Genomic DNA, 19,664 nt, shown 5'->3' with positions numbered 1-19,664 from the left:
ACTTTTAAGTTGTTTTGTGCAGCTGTTTGCAGACTATTGAAAAAAATTGGGAAAAAAAAAGTTTGAAGTGCCCCAGCCAAGATACTATCAGATAACTTTAGAATTCCCGGGGAAATGGCCTGGTGAGATACTGGGGCTAATTATGCCCCACCTTCCTGTGGGAATCATGCCCTGGCTTTGAGGCCTCTGGGGACCCAGGTTCTTTCTAAGATGGGAAATACTGCCCATGAGCTCTGCTAACTTCTGCCCCATCATCTCTCCCCCCTTTTTTTTTTCATCTCTTTTTCACGGTAGAAATTGACATAGTCTGCTTGGGAATCAAGGGAGCCTCTTCTCAAATTCTCCAAGTTTGCCAGTCCCAAACTTCGTAGAAAAAGTCCTGATCTGCCCCAGCTTTAATTAGCAAAACCTCTACTTCCTGGATGGTAACAACCACCACCACAATAAAAGCACCACGTACCCAGTGCTTGTATTGACTCATTTAATTCTCTCCACAACCCGAAGAGGTAGATATTATAGTTATCTCCATTTTACAGATGAGGGAATTTAAGCATAAGGTGGTTAAATAATGTGATTAAAGCTATACAACTATAGTACCAAAAATTTTTTAAATAAGTATTCAGGATAACAATAACATTTCTTGGGTATTATGGAAGGGCTTTACATTTATTTTTTCACTTAATAGTTACAGAAAACCCCTAATGCATTCTCAGAAAGAGTCCATATATGGAAAATTTTGTCTAAACTCAGTTTGCCCATGATGTTCCTTCTTCTTCTCACATTTATGTTACATGTCTCCTTTACTAGACTATATACTCCTTGAAGGCAGGAACTGAATCTAATTTATCTTTATATCCACAGCCCCTACTGTGGTTTTGGCACATGGATCTACCCAGAAGTTTATTGACGTGTTGAATGCATAAGAGTCTACTACCTTGTCCACAAAAGCACCTCAATTTTAAAAAATAATCTTTTAAGAATTAAAAAAAATTACCATAATTCATTTTCAGACTATGAAACCACTTTAAATAATTGTCCTTTTCCTTGGGAATCCACATCTCACCTGGTTAGGTTACCGCAGCTTAAAATACCAAGTTTTTTATGCACTGATTTGAATTTTTCATTGAAGTATGTTACTGTTAATTTTTTGCCCCAGGCTCTCCTAATAGCCATTTTCCCACGTAATCATTTATTTCTTTGTTCAGGCAACAATAGACCATCTATTATGACCCTTAATGCTAGCCACTTGGAGAAGTGCTTCTCCAACTTAAATGGGGATCTTGTTAGAATACAGATTCTGATTCAGAAAATCAGGGGTGGGGCCCAAGATTCTGAATTTCCAACAAGCTCCTGGGTGATGCTAACATTGCTTATCCACAGACCACCTAAATCTTTATATGAATTTAAAAGATGACTCCAAAGAGACTCCATTTCAATTCAGTATTCATTAGAGATTTTAAATGCTGCCCAGAATTATTATCTGATGTCTGACAAAGTTTTATTAAGTAAAGCTCTTCTTAAGTTCATAGATAGGATTACTTTTAATTATTCCATTGTATTTAATTGAATTTGCTTCAACTTTAATTGTCAAGTGACTTAAAAGCTTGAAAAGTTTAAAATACTGAAAAAATCACGTTTTCCTAAAAATTGAGTAAAGTAGTTAAAGATTTTTTAAAAAAATTGACCATCAAATTAATATGGGAGCATTAATCAGACACTTTCCAAAATCTGTCTAATCGAGAACTTACATCCTGATGATAGAGACCTACAGGAGGTAGGTTTATACATGGAAAAGAATGGTGAGTTACTGTTTGGTAAGCCTCTCTCAAATGTCTTATAGCCCTGCTCCCCACACAGCAGCTTTAGCTCCTCCATTCTTCTTAAACCCTGTCCTATCATCCTGTGCAGCCCTCTTCCCTGCTTAATTTGACATTCCAAAATGAAATCTATTTCACTGAGATATTATGATTATTAATTGAATTTTTTCATCTGTTCGCCTCTCTACCTCAATCTTATTTCTATACCAGTGTTTTTCAGACTTTAGCATACATCAGAAAAACCTGGAAGGCTTATTAAGCACAGATTGGAGGGAGGGGACACCTCCAGAGTTTCTTTTAAAAGTTGAGTTATTCTGCCCTTGACCTCAACTCACCCCCTTCAACTTTTCTGGGATTTGGTCCCATCATTTAATTCCTAACGATAGAATCTTTATTCTCTTCTTCACTTGTTTTTCTTTGGCCTCAAAATATATACAGGATCTTCTACCCTACAAGTACCTAGGTTCACCAGCTCTCCCTTCCTTAAGTTGTTTTTCAATTTCTCTCTTTTTATTCATTACTAAACATTACTATAGTTGTTCCCACTACTTCCTTTCTTCCCAACCCACTTTCCAATTTACTTCCACCCAGAATTAATGAAACTGTTTTATAGGTAAGTGATTCTCAACTCTGCACATTGAAATCACATTGGAGTCTTTAAAAAAAATAAAAAGCCATTGCTGAAACCCACCCCTAAGGATGTAAACCAGAGTTTTTGCTTTGAACTCTAAAATATTGTTTACCAAACTTTAGAATTCACAAGAGCCACCTAAGATAATTAAACTACTTTAACAAGCATATCAGGTGATTCTGATGCTAGGAATTTGCAGACCATACTTTGTGAAAAATAGTGCAAGAAAGTCATTATTTTAAAGAATCACTAAGTCCAAGTCCTTTTTCATTCCTTATTCCTCTAAACCTTTTAGTACCATTTGCACCCTTACTCTCTTGAAATTATCTGCCTTTTATGACTCCACGATGTTATACTATTCTGATTCATCTTCTAAATGCCTACTTCTCCTTCACTGGTGCCTCTTCCTCCTCTTCTCTTCTAAAAAACAATATTGCCTAATTCTAATGAATCAAACATTTTCTCAAGTGTTCATGACGCCCAAATTTGCATCCCCTGCCTCAACTGCTAGTCCATATCAATCAGTGCCAGCTGGATAATTCCTCTAGAATACACCATTAACATTTCAACATCAACATATCTCAACAAGACAGTCATGGAGCGTCTCCTCTTCTACCCCACATAACACAATGCCTCCTCCTAATATTGATGAAATTGGAAGTCTTTCTCTCTTTTGAGAAGGCAATTCTGCAGCTAGCTAATCCAAGAAGAGTATCTGGCATAAAATGACCATATATTAGACAATATCTTATTTCTCCCAGATAGTATATCCTCTGGAAAAACTATGACATATTCATACTTAAAAAGCCTGAGCTTTAGGTCAACTGCATATCTAACTTATCTGGTTCTTATTGGTGTTCACTCTAGGATAATCCGCTGCATGTTCTGAGCCTGACAAGAGACAAAAGTGAGGATAAGTGGGATTTCTCACCCAAAAAGTAGAGTTGCAGAATTCCTCCAGCATGATTGCTGGCGTGTTTCTGAAATGAAGGCTCTTCTATGACTGAGTTGTTTCTTAGTCTGTCTTTTCCTCAGAGAAGGTCAGAGGCAAGTGGTAATATGCTATCTCCCTTTCTGGTGTTTTGCTATTCAGATGTTCCAGCTAAAGTCTCCTGACCTTTCATCCCAACTATTTAATCATTAGCCTTGCCTGGAAGCATGTTTATATTACCTCAGTGGATAGACATGTGACTGAAGAGCCCCAGGGACAGGTGAACTCACCAGTTCCCAAAGTACTAGACGTCTCTGTAGGTTTACACATACATAAGAGGAACTGCCAAAGGAAGTGCAGAGCTGATTGATAAATCTGGAGTGGAGAAGACTTTCATTCTCCTGAAGACAAATGACATAAAAAGAAAAGCATTGATGGAGAGGCACAGTTTTATTTCTGTTTTAAAATCTTAGAGTTTATAGAAATGTGCAATATCCCATTTCTCTGGATTCTAAATTAAGAACATAGAGCCTAAAACATGGTTAAAAATAGTGTAGATTTTGAAAAAGTAGGCTATGAAATAGTATATCAGGTGTGAACCCATATATATATAACTTGTGCAGCAAAATGTTAACCTCAGCAATCTCTAAATGGTGAGATAGTGGGTGATTTTTATTTTTGTTTTTCTTGTCTGTATTTTCTATTTTTCCATAATTGTTAGATATTATTTGTGTGCTAATATTTTTAAGGCAAATGTTATTTTAAAATCAGGACATCCTAAAATGTGGAAGTGTACTTCAGCAGATGAATGGAAAAACAAAATGTAATATGTACATACAATGGAATTTTTTTCAACCATAAAAAGGAATGAAGTTCTGATATATGCTACATCATGGATGAGCCTTGAAAATATTACGTTAAGTGAAATAAGCCAGACACAAAAGGACAAATATTGTATGATTCCATTTTATGAAATATATAGAAAACAAATTCATACAGACAGAAAGTAGATTAGAGGTTACCAGGGACCAGGGAGATGGCGAGTTATTGCTTAATGCATATAGAGGTTCTGCTTGGGATGAAGAAAATGTTTTAGTAATGGATGGTGTCTTAGTTTGCCATGGGTCTGCCTATATGAATTACCAGAAATGGATTGGGTTATATAATGGGGATTTTATTTCAGTTCTGAGGCCATGAAATGTCCAAACCAAGGCACCAGCAGAGATGCTTCCTCACCAAAGTCAGCTACTGGTAATCCTAGGGTCCTGCCAAATGGTGAAGCAGCCTTGAGCTGCTCTGTGGGCCAGCCACTTGGCCTTTTGCTTAATCTTTGGCTGCTAGCAACCCTCAAGTCCTCTCTCACATGGCAGGATCAGAAAAGGCAGAGCTCCCTCCCTCCTGCCCCCGTCCCCCATTTATATACTATAACTCCCAGCAAGAGGGCAGAGACTGAACCTGAGTCACACCTCTCAATGACACCGTCCAATCAAAAAGGTCTCACACCCACAGGAAAGGATCGGTTCAAAAATAGAATCTTTTTCCTTTCAGGAGTCACCAATTCAAATAGTCACCAATGGTGTGGATGAGACCACACATTGTGAATGTAATTAATACCATCGACTTGTACACTTAAAATGGCTTAAATAGGAAACTTTGTGTTACCACAATTAAAAAAATCTTTACATGGAAAAAAAATGAGGGCATCCTACCTTAACAGCAGCCAGACATGCTTGTCAATGTCTTAAGGTCTAAGCACCATCATTTGCAGGATCATATGGAACCAATTTGGTTATCAACATAGTTCTGAAGTTCTGTGGTAGAATATTAATAAAACAATACCTGTGTGGGAAACACTAAACTGGAGTCTAGAAAAACAAAGGGTAATTAAATGTAACAGTGAATCTAGAAGGACAGAGCTTGGATAATTTTGGAAAATGCCAAGCAATAGAGGAATAATTTTATCTGACTTACCCTGGCAAGTCACACTTGGACAAAAGATCGCCCTAATACACATCCAATTCAGTACCATATTAGAAGGAAGGAGTAGGAATATCTAAAATAGTGAGATATTAATTCTCAGTTTTTATCTTTATTGAGATGGTAAGGACCCCAAAACCAATATAGAAATTCAACTTTGGTTCTAAAGTGGGTGAATATTTCCATGCTGGGGAGGGGAGTGGGAAGGGACAGCAAGGGTACCACAAACTTCTCCTACCACTTCTAAAGCTGTGCTTTCTTGAATCAGCATTTGCCCAGTCACTGCAGTCCTTGAACTCTTTTCCAGAGGTTTGAGGACGTGGCTATGCCAGTATTTGCTAATTGTGCAAAAATTCTGTGGTGGAATGGAATGTTGGAGAATCTTATACCACCATGTTGGTTGACCAGAAAAGCCCAATATTGTTTTGGCTAAACAGGGTCCTTGCAACTCCATGTGAATTTGAGGATCAGCTTTTCCATTTCTGAAAAAAAAAACATTAGAATTTTGATAAGGATTGCATTGCTACTGAAGTTTGCTTTGGATAGTTTTGCCATCTTAATAATACTGTCTTCCAATCCATGAACATAAGCCCTATTTTCATTTAATTAGATATTCTTTTACTTCTTTCAACAGTGTTTTGTAGATTTCAGTGACTAAGTCTTTTTACCTCCTTGGTTAAATTTATTCCTTAGTATGTTATCTTTTTGGATGGTATTGTAAAGGGAATTGTTTTCTTAATTTCCTCTTTAGTTTATACACTGCTGGTATAATTTAAAATTTTTTTTCTTTATTTTTAAAGGAGCTTTAGATTGCATAAATATTACACTGAAAATATAGGGGATTCCCATATACCCTACCTCCTTCCCCTCCCTCAGTTTCCCCCATTAACAACATCTTTCATTAGTGTACTTTTGTTACACTTGAACACAGATTGAAACAACTGGTTTTCTGTGTTGGTCTTATATCCTGCAACTTTGCTTAATTGGTTTATTAGTTCTAATAATTTTGTGGGGAGTAGTGGGATCTATGGGATATTCTATATAATCATGTCATTTGCATATAGAGATATTTTACTTTTTTCTTTCCAATTCAAACTTTTTTATTTTTTTTAATTTTACGTATGCATGTATGCATTTGCCTCGTTATGCTGAGGAGGACTTCCAGTGCAATGTTGAATAACAGTCATAGGGGAAATTTTTAAAATCTTTCATCATTGCATAGGTTTTAGCTGTGGGTTTCTTGTAAAAGAAAGTTCCCTTGCACTTCCAGTCTGCGAGTGTTTTTATCATGAAAGGTGTTGAATTTTGTTAAATATTTCTCTGCCTCTGTTGAGATGGTCATGAGTTTGTTTTTTCCTTTGTTCAGTTCATGTGGTTATTAATTGGTTTTCTTTTATTGAACCACTTTAGCATTTCTGGGATAATAACACTTGGTTTGGGTGTATAATTCTATTAGTATGCTATTAAGTTTAGCTTGCCAGTATTTTGTTGAGGACATTTATGTTTATATTCATAAAGGATATTGATCTGAAGTTTTCTTTTCTAGGTTTTTGTCTGGATTTGGTATCAGAGTAATGACAACTTCACAGAATGTGTTAAGAAGTGGTCCCTCTTCTTTCATTTGTGGAAAATTTTGAGTAGGATTAGTATTAACTCTTTTTTAAAATGTTTGGTAGAATTTACCAGTAAAGCCATCTGGTTCTGGACTTTGCTCTGTTGGGATGTTTTTTTATTAGTTTTGATCTCTTTCCTTGTATTGGGTTTGTTGAGATTTTGTCTTTCTTTCTGAGTCAGTTTTGTGTCTCTAAGAATGTGTCCAATTTATCTAAATGATCTAATTTGTTGGTGTAAAATGTTCACACCATTCTCTTATAATCCTAATTAATGCAAAGTCATTAGTAATGTTATCACTTTCATTTCTGGTATTAGTTAATTGTGTCTTTTCTCTTTTTTTCTTAGTGAGTTGAGATAAATTTGTCAATCTAGATGATTTTTTTCAAAGAACAAACTTTTGGTTTCATTGACTTTCATGTTTATATTCACTATTTCAGTCATCTCTCTTCTAATCTTGACTATTTGCTTCCTTCTGCTAGCTTTGTGTTTAGTTTGCTCTTCTTTTATCTTATATCTTGAGGTGTGTAGTTTGGCTATCAATTTGAGAGCTTTCTTCTTTTTTAATGTAGGCATTTACAGCTATATATTTCTCTCTAAGCACTGTTTTCATCCATCCCATAAGTTTTGCTTTTGTTTTCAGTCATCTCAGAGTATATTCTAATTTCCCTTGTGATTTCTTCTTTGACCCATTGGTTGTTTAAAGTGTGTTGCTTATTTTCTTATATTTGTAAATTTTCCTGTTCCTTCTGTTAATGATCTCTATCTACATTTCATTGTGTTTGGAGAAGATATTTTGGATGATTTCAGTCTTCTAAAATTTATTGAGAATTGTTTTATGGCCTATCCTGGAAAATGATCCATGTGCACTTGAGAAGAATGAGTATTTTGTTGTTGATGGTGAAGTGTTCTGTAAATGCCTGTTAGGTAAATTGGTTTTTAGTGTTAAGTCCTCTATTTCCTTTTCTATTTTCTTCCTCACTGTTTTATCCACTCTTGAAAGTGAGATACTGAACTCTCAAGTATTTCTGTATAACTGCCTATTTCCCCCTTCAAGTCTATCAATGTTTGCTTTATATAATTTGGAACTCTATTGTTTGGTGCATTTATATTTATAATCGTTATATCTTCTTAATGAATTGAGTATTTTATAAATATCTAATGTCCTTCTTTGTCTCTTGCAACATTTTTTATAATTTAAAATCTCTTTTGTTTTATATTAATATAGCAACCAATCTTTCTATTTGGTTACTATTTGCATCAAATACCTTTGCCCATTCTTTCACCTTCAATCTATTTGTGTCTTTGGCTATCAAGTGAGTCTCTTGTAAGCAGCATGTATTTAAATAATTTTTAATTCCATCCTGCCAATCTGTCTCTTTTAGTTGGTGAGGTTCAATCCAGTTTATTTTAAAGTGATTACCAATAATGAAAGACTTCTGCCATTTTGCTATTTGTTTTCTATATGTCATCTCTTTTTTGTTCCTCAATTCTTCCAATACTACTTTTTTTTTTTTTTTTTAAGATTTATTTTCTTTATGTATGTCCCCCTCATGGTTTGTGCTCATTGTCTGCTCCCTGTCCATTCCTTGTGTGCTTTCTGTGTCTGGTCATCTTATCTTTAGGAGGCACTGGCAACTGAAACTGGGACCGCCCATATGGGAGAGAGGTGCTCAATTGCCTGAGCCACCTTCTCTCCCTCAATACTACCTCCTTCTGGGAAGCGGATTTGGCTCAATGGATAGAATATCCGCCTTCCACATGGGAGTCGAGGGTTCAAACCCAAGGCTTTCTGACCCATAATGAGCTGGCCCCCACCCAGTGCTGATGCATGCAAGGAGTGCTGTGCCATGCAGGGGTATCCCCCGTGTAGGGGAGCCCCATGCACAACAACTGAGCCCCATAAGGAGAGCCACCCTGCATGAAAAAAAAGCACAGTCTGCCCAGGATGGCACCACACACATGGAGAGCTGACACAACAAGATGATGCAACAACAAAAAAGAGACACAGATTCCCGGTGCCACTGACAAGAATACAAGTGGACACAGAAGAATACACAGTGAGTGGACACAGAGAGCAGACAACTGGAGGGGGGGCAGAGAAGGGAAGACAAATTAAAAAAAAAAAACTACCTTCTTCTGTGCTTGATTTTTTAAAAAAAATTAGTGTACCATTTTGATTACCTCTTCATTTTCTGTAAATATTTCAGTTATTTTTTTAGTGGTTACCATGGGGGATTACAATTAATATTCTAAATTTATACCAACTGTTTAAAATGATACCAACTTCGCTTCAATATTAACTCTGCTCCTATCCAGCTCCATCCCCCATTATTTTTGTTATTTTCATGATTTATATCATTATACCTTGTGTACTCATTAGCAAACATAATAAATACTAAACATAATAAAGCAATTTATTATTATTGTTTCAGGCATTTGTCTTTAAAACATACAGGAAATTAAAAGAGGAGTTACAAACGAAAAATACAATGATACTAACTTTCATATTTACCTACATAGTTACCCATTACCAGAGGTCTTTATTTCTTCATATGGCTTTTTTTTCAAGGAGGTACTGAAGCTTGAACTCAGTACCTCATATATAGTAAGCAGGCATTCAACTACTGAGATACATTCACTCCCTTCACATGAGTTTTTAAAAATATTTTATTTATTTATTTCTCCCTCTCCCCCTCATTATTTGTGCTCACTATCTCCTTTCTGTGTCTGTTCATTGTGTGCTCATCTTTTTAGGAGGCACTGGGAACCAAACCTGGGACCTCCCATGTGAAAGGGAGGTACCTAGTCCTTTGAACCACCTCCACTTCCCACTTGTTGTGTCTCTCATTGTGTTTCCTCATTGGGTCTCTTCATTGCATCATCTTGTTGCCTCAGCTCACCACACCAGCCTATCACATCAGCTCACTTCTTGCTCATCTTCTTTAAGAACCCAGGAGCTCCCATGTGATAGGCAGGCATTCAACTGTTTGAGCCACATCCATTTCCCTTTATATGGCTTTGAGTTGTCATCTAGTGTCCTTCTATTCCAGCCTGAAGAAATCCTTTTAACACTTCTTGTAGGGAAGGTTTATTAATAATTAATTCCCTTAGCTTTTGTTTATCTGGGAAAGTCTTAGTTTCTCCTTGATTTTAAAAAACAAAGTTCGCATTTTATTGAGTGAAATAAGCTGTACAAATTGGTTTTCTTCATGAAAAATAACAGCAATATTTTTTGTTTTATTCCTAGATAAATCACAAAACACTTATTTTTGTAGGCTTTCTGGGTTTTGCTTATAAATCAAGATGAGGCAGTAGATATATTCATGGAAATAGAAAAAAAGAGACAAATCAGTTGTCAGTACCCATGGCCTCTTGATTCTGCCTTGACCATGAAACAGAAGTATTCAACACAAACCTGCTACAAAGCTTGTGAAGGTTTAGCTTCAACAAAGGAAGGTAAACCACAGCAACCAGACATGGGGAAAAATATTTGAACTTTAAATGTAACTTACTTATGCTCATTTGATAAAGACAAAATCTACACTGAAATCCTTTCTTGGCAAGCTCAATTTCTCTCACTCTCTGGTAATTCCCTTAACCATCCAATACAAAATTATAGCAATATACTTAAAACTCCTATTAGTTAAAGGTCAGTCATTAGCCTCATTGTAACATTTTACAAAATGTCTTCTTTTCCTTCTATACCTCCTCAACACTTATTTCTTTGAAGTATCGATAAGTGGACTGATAACCTGATAACTAGATCTACAGTAATGATAAATATTATGTCTAAAATGACTTAACTAAAATAATTCCAGAGTGTCACTAACAGAGATCACACAGAAATGAAACGTGGCACTTTCAATATTATCTTCTAGAAGAATAGAAGGGTCTTCAAAGCATAAGAGTTCAAACAGGGACCCTTTAAGTAGGTAAATTATTAATGATTGATGCATTCAATGTACCTATAGGTAAAGATATTCAGTGATTAAGCAGCCTACATTCATCTTACAGTTTTTCCTCCAAACAGAAGAGAAGACCTATTTTAAAAGTCTCCTAGTCAGTATCATTTTGGACAGCTCAAAGTCCCGAAAACTACAATTATTATCCATGCAGTGCAGCAGTGCTCCAAACTGTATTCACCAAATGCAATGAACGTGCCACAATGATAAAAGAGGTTTTTGATGTGGGAGGAGTGGGGGTGGGGCGGGGGGTGGGGTATATGAGAACCTCTTATATTTTTTAATGTAACATTTTTTGCGATCTATGTATTTTTTAAAAAAGTCTCAGTCAATGGTTTCTAAATTACTTGTAGGAAGCTCCGACTTAGTTGTACAGAATTTGATATATGTGTTCACCATTAAATCCAGATCATGTTTTATATCAAAATTTATATTAAGCAAAGCTAAGTTACTTGACCTTTGATCTGTCAAAGTATTCCCCAGGTATGCTTTGAGATGCTTTCGTCCATTTTCATAGTGTTCATTCTCAACCTTCTTCATCACAGGAAGAATACATAGACCTTCAACAATGCATAAACATTAGGAAAAGAAGGATGTCAGGCACATGGAGGGTTTCATAAACGATGGATGGAAGCTCTATATGTTTCCTCTGTGTTTACAGTTGATTCTCCAACAATGAAGTTCAGCTGAGAGTGCGTCAGGATTGGGTAAGTTGCTTCTGTACATGTCAGCATGGTGTTCCTCTGATGTATTTAATTTGAGCTGACCCATGACAGAGGGCACCAGAAATAAGCATTTAAGAGCTCTGAGGTGTTGTTCTGAGAATGTATCAAGTTCCTGAATAATGTGCTCCACTACTGGAACACTTAGGTTTCTTTACAGTAACCCTCAGAGGTTAGCTGAGATTCCAGCTGATCTTGCTGAGTCCTGTGGAATTTGCCTCAGAGTTTCATTTGAATATCAAGTTTGGTTGCCAAATTTGTGACTTCCTTAAACCAAAATTTATGATAAACTTCAATACTTTCCATCACTTCATTGAGCGAATGCAGCACTGCTGTGAAGCTGCTGGCTGCAAAAAAGACATCAGAGATTTACCCCTGGAAATTTTTCCCAAGGGCTCTTGTAAAAGATAGGGCATTCTTAAGAACAATAACTAACAATGAAATAAAAATCTGTTACTGCCTACAGAGTACAAATGCTCAGGCAGCTATGCAGTTATTCCATTTAACATTTGTGTTACTATTTATACCATCTGAACATAAAAACAAGTGCTTGCAGGAGAGCCACTAAAATTTCAAAAGCATCATGCTTGCCTATCTGCAGAAAATGGCAAATTTCCTTCAGTACATTCCTCCTTTCTTCATTGCTCTGGAAAAGGACAGAAATTACATTGTTAAGTTCTAAAAGTAGTCGTGATTGATGGAAAAAAGAAGAAACTTCCTCTATCATTCCCAATGCAACAGATATTCCCATCATAGGCAGTGATTTATTAACCATATATTTAAGATACAGGAAGAGCAGAGTGTGTAGATAGCTTGAGGGATATTCTCTAGAAGTCTAGAAACAACTACTTTCATTTTGGAAGAAAATCCACTGGACACCATGTAACCCTATCCACTACAGTACTCCATGTTCAGTGCCCACTTCTCAGTTATTGTAGTGTGAAATTTCACAGCCAAAATTTCTGCATCAGCTTCATAAGGCAGGAAGCCCACAAATTCCTCTCAGATTATGAGATTCATGGACAAACCTCACCAACACGGGCAGGTGCTCTTCCCCTGCTATGTCCCCCACATCATCAGTGATAAAGGAAAAAAAGTGTGAGTCTCTCACTTCCTGGAGAATTCCTTCCCAAATGCAGCTCTCACATATCGCTAGCTTCTGTTTCAGCTGTGTTTTCTCACAGAACAATGTGCTAACTGCTGTCGTCTCAAAGCGCTTTCTCAGAACCTCTTCACCAGAATTTATTTGGCACTCCAGCCATGCCTGAACCTTATCAGGAGTAAAGAGACCTTCCGGGAGTTCATCAGCCTCATGTCCATCCAGACGTGTGTTTTGCTTTCCAATAAGAATCAAAATTTCAGATAAAGACTTTCGGTGTTCTTTGTTTTCCTTCTCTTCAATGGTTAAAGGTAAACTGTCTTTATCTGTTCCTCATCTCCTCCTTCTGCACTGGGGTTCAGAGCATTGCTGCTGTTTGACTCTTTATGTTTTTGTCCCTGCTAAGAAGTTTCATCTGTTTTTCTGTTTCAGTGTCCTGGTTTCATCCTCACTCCATTCTTGTGTTCATTTTCTGTATCTGCTATGTGGATTGTTCAAATGACTGGTAAGATTAAATATTGTTGGTGTAGCATTATCTTGAAGAACTGTCCTATTAAGTTCTATAGATCATAGAGGTCTCAAAGTGTTTGGCAAATAACCGATACTGTTTATTTAGCTGGTCGGGTGTTCTATCTTCCAAGTCTCTCCTACAATTCTCCACCCACTTCTGGTATCTGCTGGGCCCCTCAGGAACCTGAAGAAGGCCAGATGGGACTGCGTGCTCACCACGTGCAGCTGGGGGCAGTGCAGAAATTCGGCATCGTCACCTCCAGTCTCGCCCTCCCGCCTCCTCAGGGCAGCCCACCAGCATATTGGGGCAGGGGAGGGAAGCCAAGCCAGCAGGCATGCCCTCTCCCTGATTTCTGAAGGATAGTTTTGCCAAATATAGAATTCTTGGTGGAGATATTTTTTTCTGTTATCACTTCAAATATGTCATACAAATTCCCTTTTGGCTTCCATGGTTTGGGATGTTAATCTTTTTGAGGACACTTTGTATATGATGAGTTGCTTCCCCTTTGCTGCTTTCAAGATTTTCTCTTTTTAATAATTTCTCTCTATGATTATTCTCTATTCGTTCATACATTGTTCTCTGGTTTCCCTTAGTACTTTTCCATTGTTTCTTTCAACTCCTTGAGCATATTTACGATAGTCAATTTAAAGTCTTTGTCTAATGTCTGTGCTTCCTCGTGATGTTTTTGGCCATTTTTCCCCCTGTGAATGGGCCACAATTTCCCATTTCTTTGTATGGTTTGTAATTTTTTTTTTATTGAGAACTGGCCATTTTGAATATTATAATGTGGTAACTATGGATATCAGATTCTCCCTTTTCTGCAGGGATTGCTGATTGAGATGCTTTTGAGAAGCACAGTCATCCATTTGTTTGGTGACTTTTCAAAATCACTTATACAAGAGGTGTACTTCTCCTTCTGTGTAGTCACTGAGGTCTCAGTTCCATAATCTCTGTGGTCAGCCAGTGACCTGACAGAGATTTCCTTGGGTGCCTGGATCCAAAAAGAAAAGAGATTTTTTTTAAAAGGCAAAAAGCTGTTGTCTCTTTAAATCCCCCCTACAGACACTGGCCAGAAGCCACTTCAACCTGAGGAGCTGATCCTATGGCTAGCCCCTGCACCAGCGCCTCAGTGAGCAACAGCAAATCAAAACACACAGCCCTGATGCTTGAAGGACAAGGTCCTTATTTCCCAATCTGACACCAACAAGCAACACCCAGAGCATGGGCTGTCATCCCCCGGCCACCTGCCACAGGGCTGGGGCATGAAGGATGGTAGCTGCTGCACAAAACACTGAAATTTACCAAAATTTACCACACTCTCTATTCATCAAGCATTCCTCTGGATATTTCACGTGTTTGACTTGATCCCAGCATTCTCAAATAGTTGATTCTGATGATTCTTACCAGTTCAATCATTATTTCAGTGGAGAAACTGGTTAATACCCTGCCGTCTTCCATGATGTCAACCAACTCGACTGTTTTTTAAATTCCTAGAGTGTCTGGGTAGTTTGTTATGCAGCAAGAGAAAACTGAAACAGAGTAGAAAGGGTATTACTATTCTGAGTTGAAGTCCTGCGTGAGCCAATGTAAGCAAGAGCCAGGAGAAGTTATATTATTACTCTTAATGGAAGTTCATGTATATCCACAGGCCAGTGAGGCCAGGAGAAACTCAGGGTACACAGGAAAGGAGGATCCACAAGTTCATTGATTTTCCTGCTCTCTTTAATCAAACAGAGGACAAATATTATAAAACATAGAGACAATCTAAAGGAGTACTAAGTAAATCCTCAGTTTGGGATCTGAAATACTAAAACACAAGACTACAAGATTTCCTGTTAGCACCTATAAAACAATCTTGCCGTGAAAAGATTTAATGCGGTGATAAAGACACTACTGGAGTAGAGAGAAGATAAACATAGCACTGGTAGGTAAAAAAGTATGACTGTGAATATTACCATAAAGGGGTGTGTGTGTCAAGTTGGGAGAGCTGAAAAGAAATCCTCAGTTACCCTGTGCTTTTATGTAAGGAAGACAAGGGCAGGAACAGAAGAGCTTAAAGAACCCCCTCCAGGGCATTTCCAACTTCTTAGAGAATAGAGAGGCCTCAAGTATCCTTGCAAAGACCAGGAGTGAGGCAGTAGGCACAGGGTTGAATGATATTTCTCAAGTATAGAAAACAGGGGGGAGTATTAAAGGCAAAGAGATTTTTACAACCCAAAAATCTGACACCTGGGTGTGTAAAATAGGGAGAGATCTCCCAAAGTTTGGAAAGAAGTTGGTTTGGCTGTGAAACACAGGCAGATCTCTGGAATCTTGTTAGTGTTTAGATCCCAAGCCCTGTTGAAAGGGAAGTCCTAATCTTGCCCTCAACAGTTGAAGCCAGTAGTGAACCGATTCAAATTAAAGCTGCAGCAAAGTCCAGACCCAGATCAACTATTCAGCATATTGATTCAGTATCCATTCTACTGGCCTGAGGAGGGATACGCCCCTTTCTGGAAATAAATATCATTTATTCAGTCTTTTTCATAGAAAAGGTCCAGGATATGATTAAAAAAAAAAAAATCAAAGGACAAAAGACAAAGCAATAAAATGTAACCCATGACCAAGAAAGGAAATGGTTGATAGAAACAATACAAAAGATGGCCCATATGGAAATTAAAGGCATGGAATTTAAAATAACTATAAAAATGCTAATGGGAGAAAGTCATGGACATAAGAAACTGAGAGCAAGGAAACTCGGAAGAGAAGGGAGAGACCTGCAGTTGCCACCATACGCCTTGCCATGTGACAGGAAGAAAGCATCGTCTTGATGATGCCTTGATTTGGACATTTTCACAACCACAAAACTGTTTGGTTTCAGGAGCAGATCTGTCAGGTCTTGGTATACAGCTTCTGTAATTGAGGCTGGCTGCCTCCAGGTTGCACCACTGTACATTGTCCTAAATTGAATCTACTCTGAGACAAGAGCAAGAAGTTTTTCTCCTATCCAATCCAATTGAGGAATTACTGCCAAAATGAAATCTTTCTAATGGTGAAGTTTCTTTTCTTCTCAAAGTCCTTCAGTGGCTTCCTGTTGTCTGTTGGATAAAGCCAAACTATCAGTGACCTCAGTTGAGATTCAGTCTTGTCCAAACAAGTAGGATGACAAGAAAGACACAAGCCTTTTTGATTGAAGTTGAGGGGAGGAGATTGTTTGAATTCTGGGGGAAGGAACTCAAACAACAAAAGCAATGAGGATGAGGAAGAACCCTGCTGTCTATCACAGACAGGTCCCTTTACACAATATTTGGGAGGGATGACTTTGGAGAGAAGCACTGTAGGCAGACACTGAAGGACCTGCTTTCACATAGGATCTCAAGGCTCAAGCTTTGGTACTCACTACTCAGGTAATAAAATGTGACACAGAAAGAGTGGGAGGAAGGGTGAGGGGCTTTCTTCTCTACTCTTCTGGGAACATGGCACGACTCTACACAGGCCACAAGCAGCAGTGACAGTGGCAAGTAACAGCTCTCAAATAGCTACATGGGCAATAAACAATAAGGGGGCCAGGGCAAAAGAGCATAAGAGGACTCTTCGTAAACATGCAAGGCGAACCCTGAGGACTCCACAAATACTTGGAGAGGATTTTGCAAAAACAGATATCTTATATTGAGATTGGGGCAGGAGCCAGTGAAATAGGGTTAGTATTTTACTAGGATCCCTTTACAACCTACATGCTGCAGAGATTGTGTAACCATATAGTTTTTCCTAACTGGGACATTTGGTGGTGGTGGTTTTTTGTTTTTTTTTTATGATTGGGAACAATTTTATTATTACTTTTTTCTACCACTGCTTTCAAATATATTGTCAGATATTCTTTCTTCATTCCTGGACAATCTCTTCTCAGAAAGTACCAAGGTTTTCCGTTATTAGAATGAGCTCTTTTTTCTTTAAGATTACTTTTACTTATTTATTTCTCCCCTGCTTCTTTGTTTGCATTCACTGTCTGCTCTGTCTGCTTGTCTTCTTCTTAGGAGGCACCAGGAACTGAACCCAGGACCTCTCATGTGGGATGGAGGCGCCCTATTGCTTTTGTATCCTCCCTGAGGCTTGGTTTCCTTAACTACAGAAGTGGAATAATACCATCTATTCCACAAGTTGAAGATTAAATGACAAAACATACGTGAAAGTGTGAGGCAAACTTGATGGGACCATTCGAATATTAAAACTCTTTAGTCTTTCCATTTTTTCCCAGTCTTCTCTATTACCAGAGGCAAAGGGAGCCATGAGCACTTTCTCCAGGATTATTCTGGATTCCTCATGTCTCTGTCATGGGGAGGTTTTTTTCTGTAGATTGTGAACATTTCAAGGACAGGGATTTTTGTCAGTTTTGTTCAGTTATTATCCTTAGCACTTACAACAGCATTTGGAATAGAATAGGTGCTTAAGTAATATTTATTGAGTTAATGTACTTTGTAACAAAACAATAATAAATATATTGATTATGCTGTTTCAAACTCAAAAACAAAACAAAACAAAACTAAAGCATATACACCTAATAGGAGAGCCCCAAAATACTTGAAGCAAATAGGGACAGATTTGAAGGAAGGAAGAGACAATTTACATTAATAGTAGGAATCTTCATACACCACTTTCAATAATGGGTAGTTCATTGGACTCGCCCAGGACAGCTAACAAGGAGATGATGATGGACAATGCCCATCCCAAGGAACAGAGAGTGTCTGCAATTGGCAAGCAAGATAGCTCCATCCATCTGCCCCATGGAATCTAAGCCCTCCTCAAGATTGGGGAATGAACAATAGACTGTAGTAGACTTAGTGTTCTTCTTCTATAGATTTATTATTCTAGCAATGGAAGAACTCTTATCATTGATGTAAAGGCAGTGGCCACCAGAGGTTCTGTGGGACAATACAGGGAAGAATACGTGTAATATAGGGGCATTTTGGCAACATTGGAGTTGTCCTGCATGACATTGCAGTGATGGATACAGGCCATTGTATATTTTGTCATAACTTACAAAATTGTACAGGACAGAGTATAAACTATAATGTAAACTGTAGTCCATGGTTAGTAGCAATGCTTCAATATGGGTTCATCAATTATAACAAATGTACCACACTAAAGAAGGATGTAGTTAATATAGGAAGGTGTGGGAGGGGGAAGGTGGGGGGCATATGGGAATTACTTATATTTTTTATGTAACATTTATGTAATCTAAAGCTTCTTTAAAAATAAAAAAATAATTATAAGGAAAATGGATAGAACATCTAGACAGAAGATCAATAAGGAAATATAAGACTTGAATAACACTATAAACCAACTAGATCTAACAGACTTACCAAGAACACTTCATCTAACAACAGCAGAATACACATTCTTCTCTAGTGTATATGCATCTTTCTCTAGGACAGACCATACGTTAGGTCACAAAACAGAGTCAATACATTTAAAATGATTGGAATCATACAAAGTATCTCCTGTGACCACAATGGAATGAAGCTAGAAATCAATAGCAGTGGGAAAACTGGAAAATTCACAATATGTGGCTATTAGACAATATACTCAAAGAGCCAATGGATCAAAGAAGAAATCAGAAAGGAAATTAGGAAATATTTTGAGATGAAAATGAAAACACAACATACAAAAACTTATGGGAAACAGTAAAGGCAGTGTTGAGAGGGAAATTTGTAGCTTTAAGTGCTTATATTAAACTAAAGAAATATCTCAAGTCAATATCTAAACTCACACCTAAAGGAACAAGAAAAAGAAGAGCAAACTAAACACAAAGTGAGCAAAGGAAGAGAATAACCAAGGTTAGAGCAGAAATAAATAAAATGGAGAATAGGAAAACATTTCAGGGGATTTTTAAAAAGTTGTATTTATTTACTTCTCCCCTCCCCCCACGTGCTTTCTCTGGCCATTTGCTGTGTGTTCTTCTGTGTGTGCTTGTCTTCTCTTTAGGCAGCACTGGGAATTGATCCTGGGACCTTCTGGAGTGGGAGAGAGGTGCTCAATCTCTTGTGCCACCTCAGCTCCCTTGCCTGCTATGTCTCTTGTTGTCTCTCCTTTGTGTCTCTTCTTGTTGCATTATCTTGCTGCACCAGCTCTCCACTCAGGCAAGCTTGCCATGTGGGTCAGCACTCCATGTGGGCCAGCTCTCCACTCAGGTCATCTCACCACACAAGCCAGCTTGCTTTTACCAGGAGGCCCCAGGAATTGAACCCTGGACACATGGTAGACAGGAGACCAATCACTTGAGCCACATCCATTTCCCCAGGGGATTTTTTAAAAAGCCAAAAGTTGGTTCCTTTGAAAGATCAATAATATCAACAAATCTTTAGCTGGATTGGCAAAGAAAGAAGAGGCAGTATACAAATAACTAAAATCAGGACTGAAGTAG

At 37.7% G+C, this 19,664-nt stretch overlaps 1 protein-coding gene and 1 pseudogene across 1 annotated transcript in view; both read right to left on the bottom strand.

Moving 5' to 3' along the window:
- The window catches only part of ABCC2 (ATP binding cassette subfamily C member 2), a 107,232-nt gene extending 103,660 nt beyond the window's left edge, over window positions 1-3,572 (bottom strand). The window contains exon 1 of the mRNA XM_004459198.5: window positions 3,380-3,572. Within this exon, the coding sequence (XP_004459255.1) occupies window positions 3,380-3,412 (33 nt within the window). The 5' untranslated portion in view covers window positions 3,413-3,572. The remainder of the gene's footprint in view (window positions 1-3,379) is intronic.
- Window positions 3,573-11,256: 7,684 nt separating this feature from the next.
- On the bottom strand, window positions 11,257-13,514 carry LOC139439218 (52 kDa repressor of the inhibitor of the protein kinase pseudogene; annotated as a pseudogene).
- Window positions 13,515-19,664: the final 6,150 nt, after the last annotated feature.

Source organism: Dasypus novemcinctus, chromosome 6, assembly GCF_030445035.2.
Source record: "Dasypus novemcinctus isolate mDasNov1 chromosome 6, mDasNov1.1.hap2, whole genome shotgun sequence".
Taxonomy (NCBI): Eukaryota; Metazoa; Chordata; class Mammalia; order Cingulata; family Dasypodidae; genus Dasypus; species Dasypus novemcinctus.
Note: the sequence above shows the minus strand (reverse complement) of the source record. Positions and strands in the feature narration are given on the sequence as shown.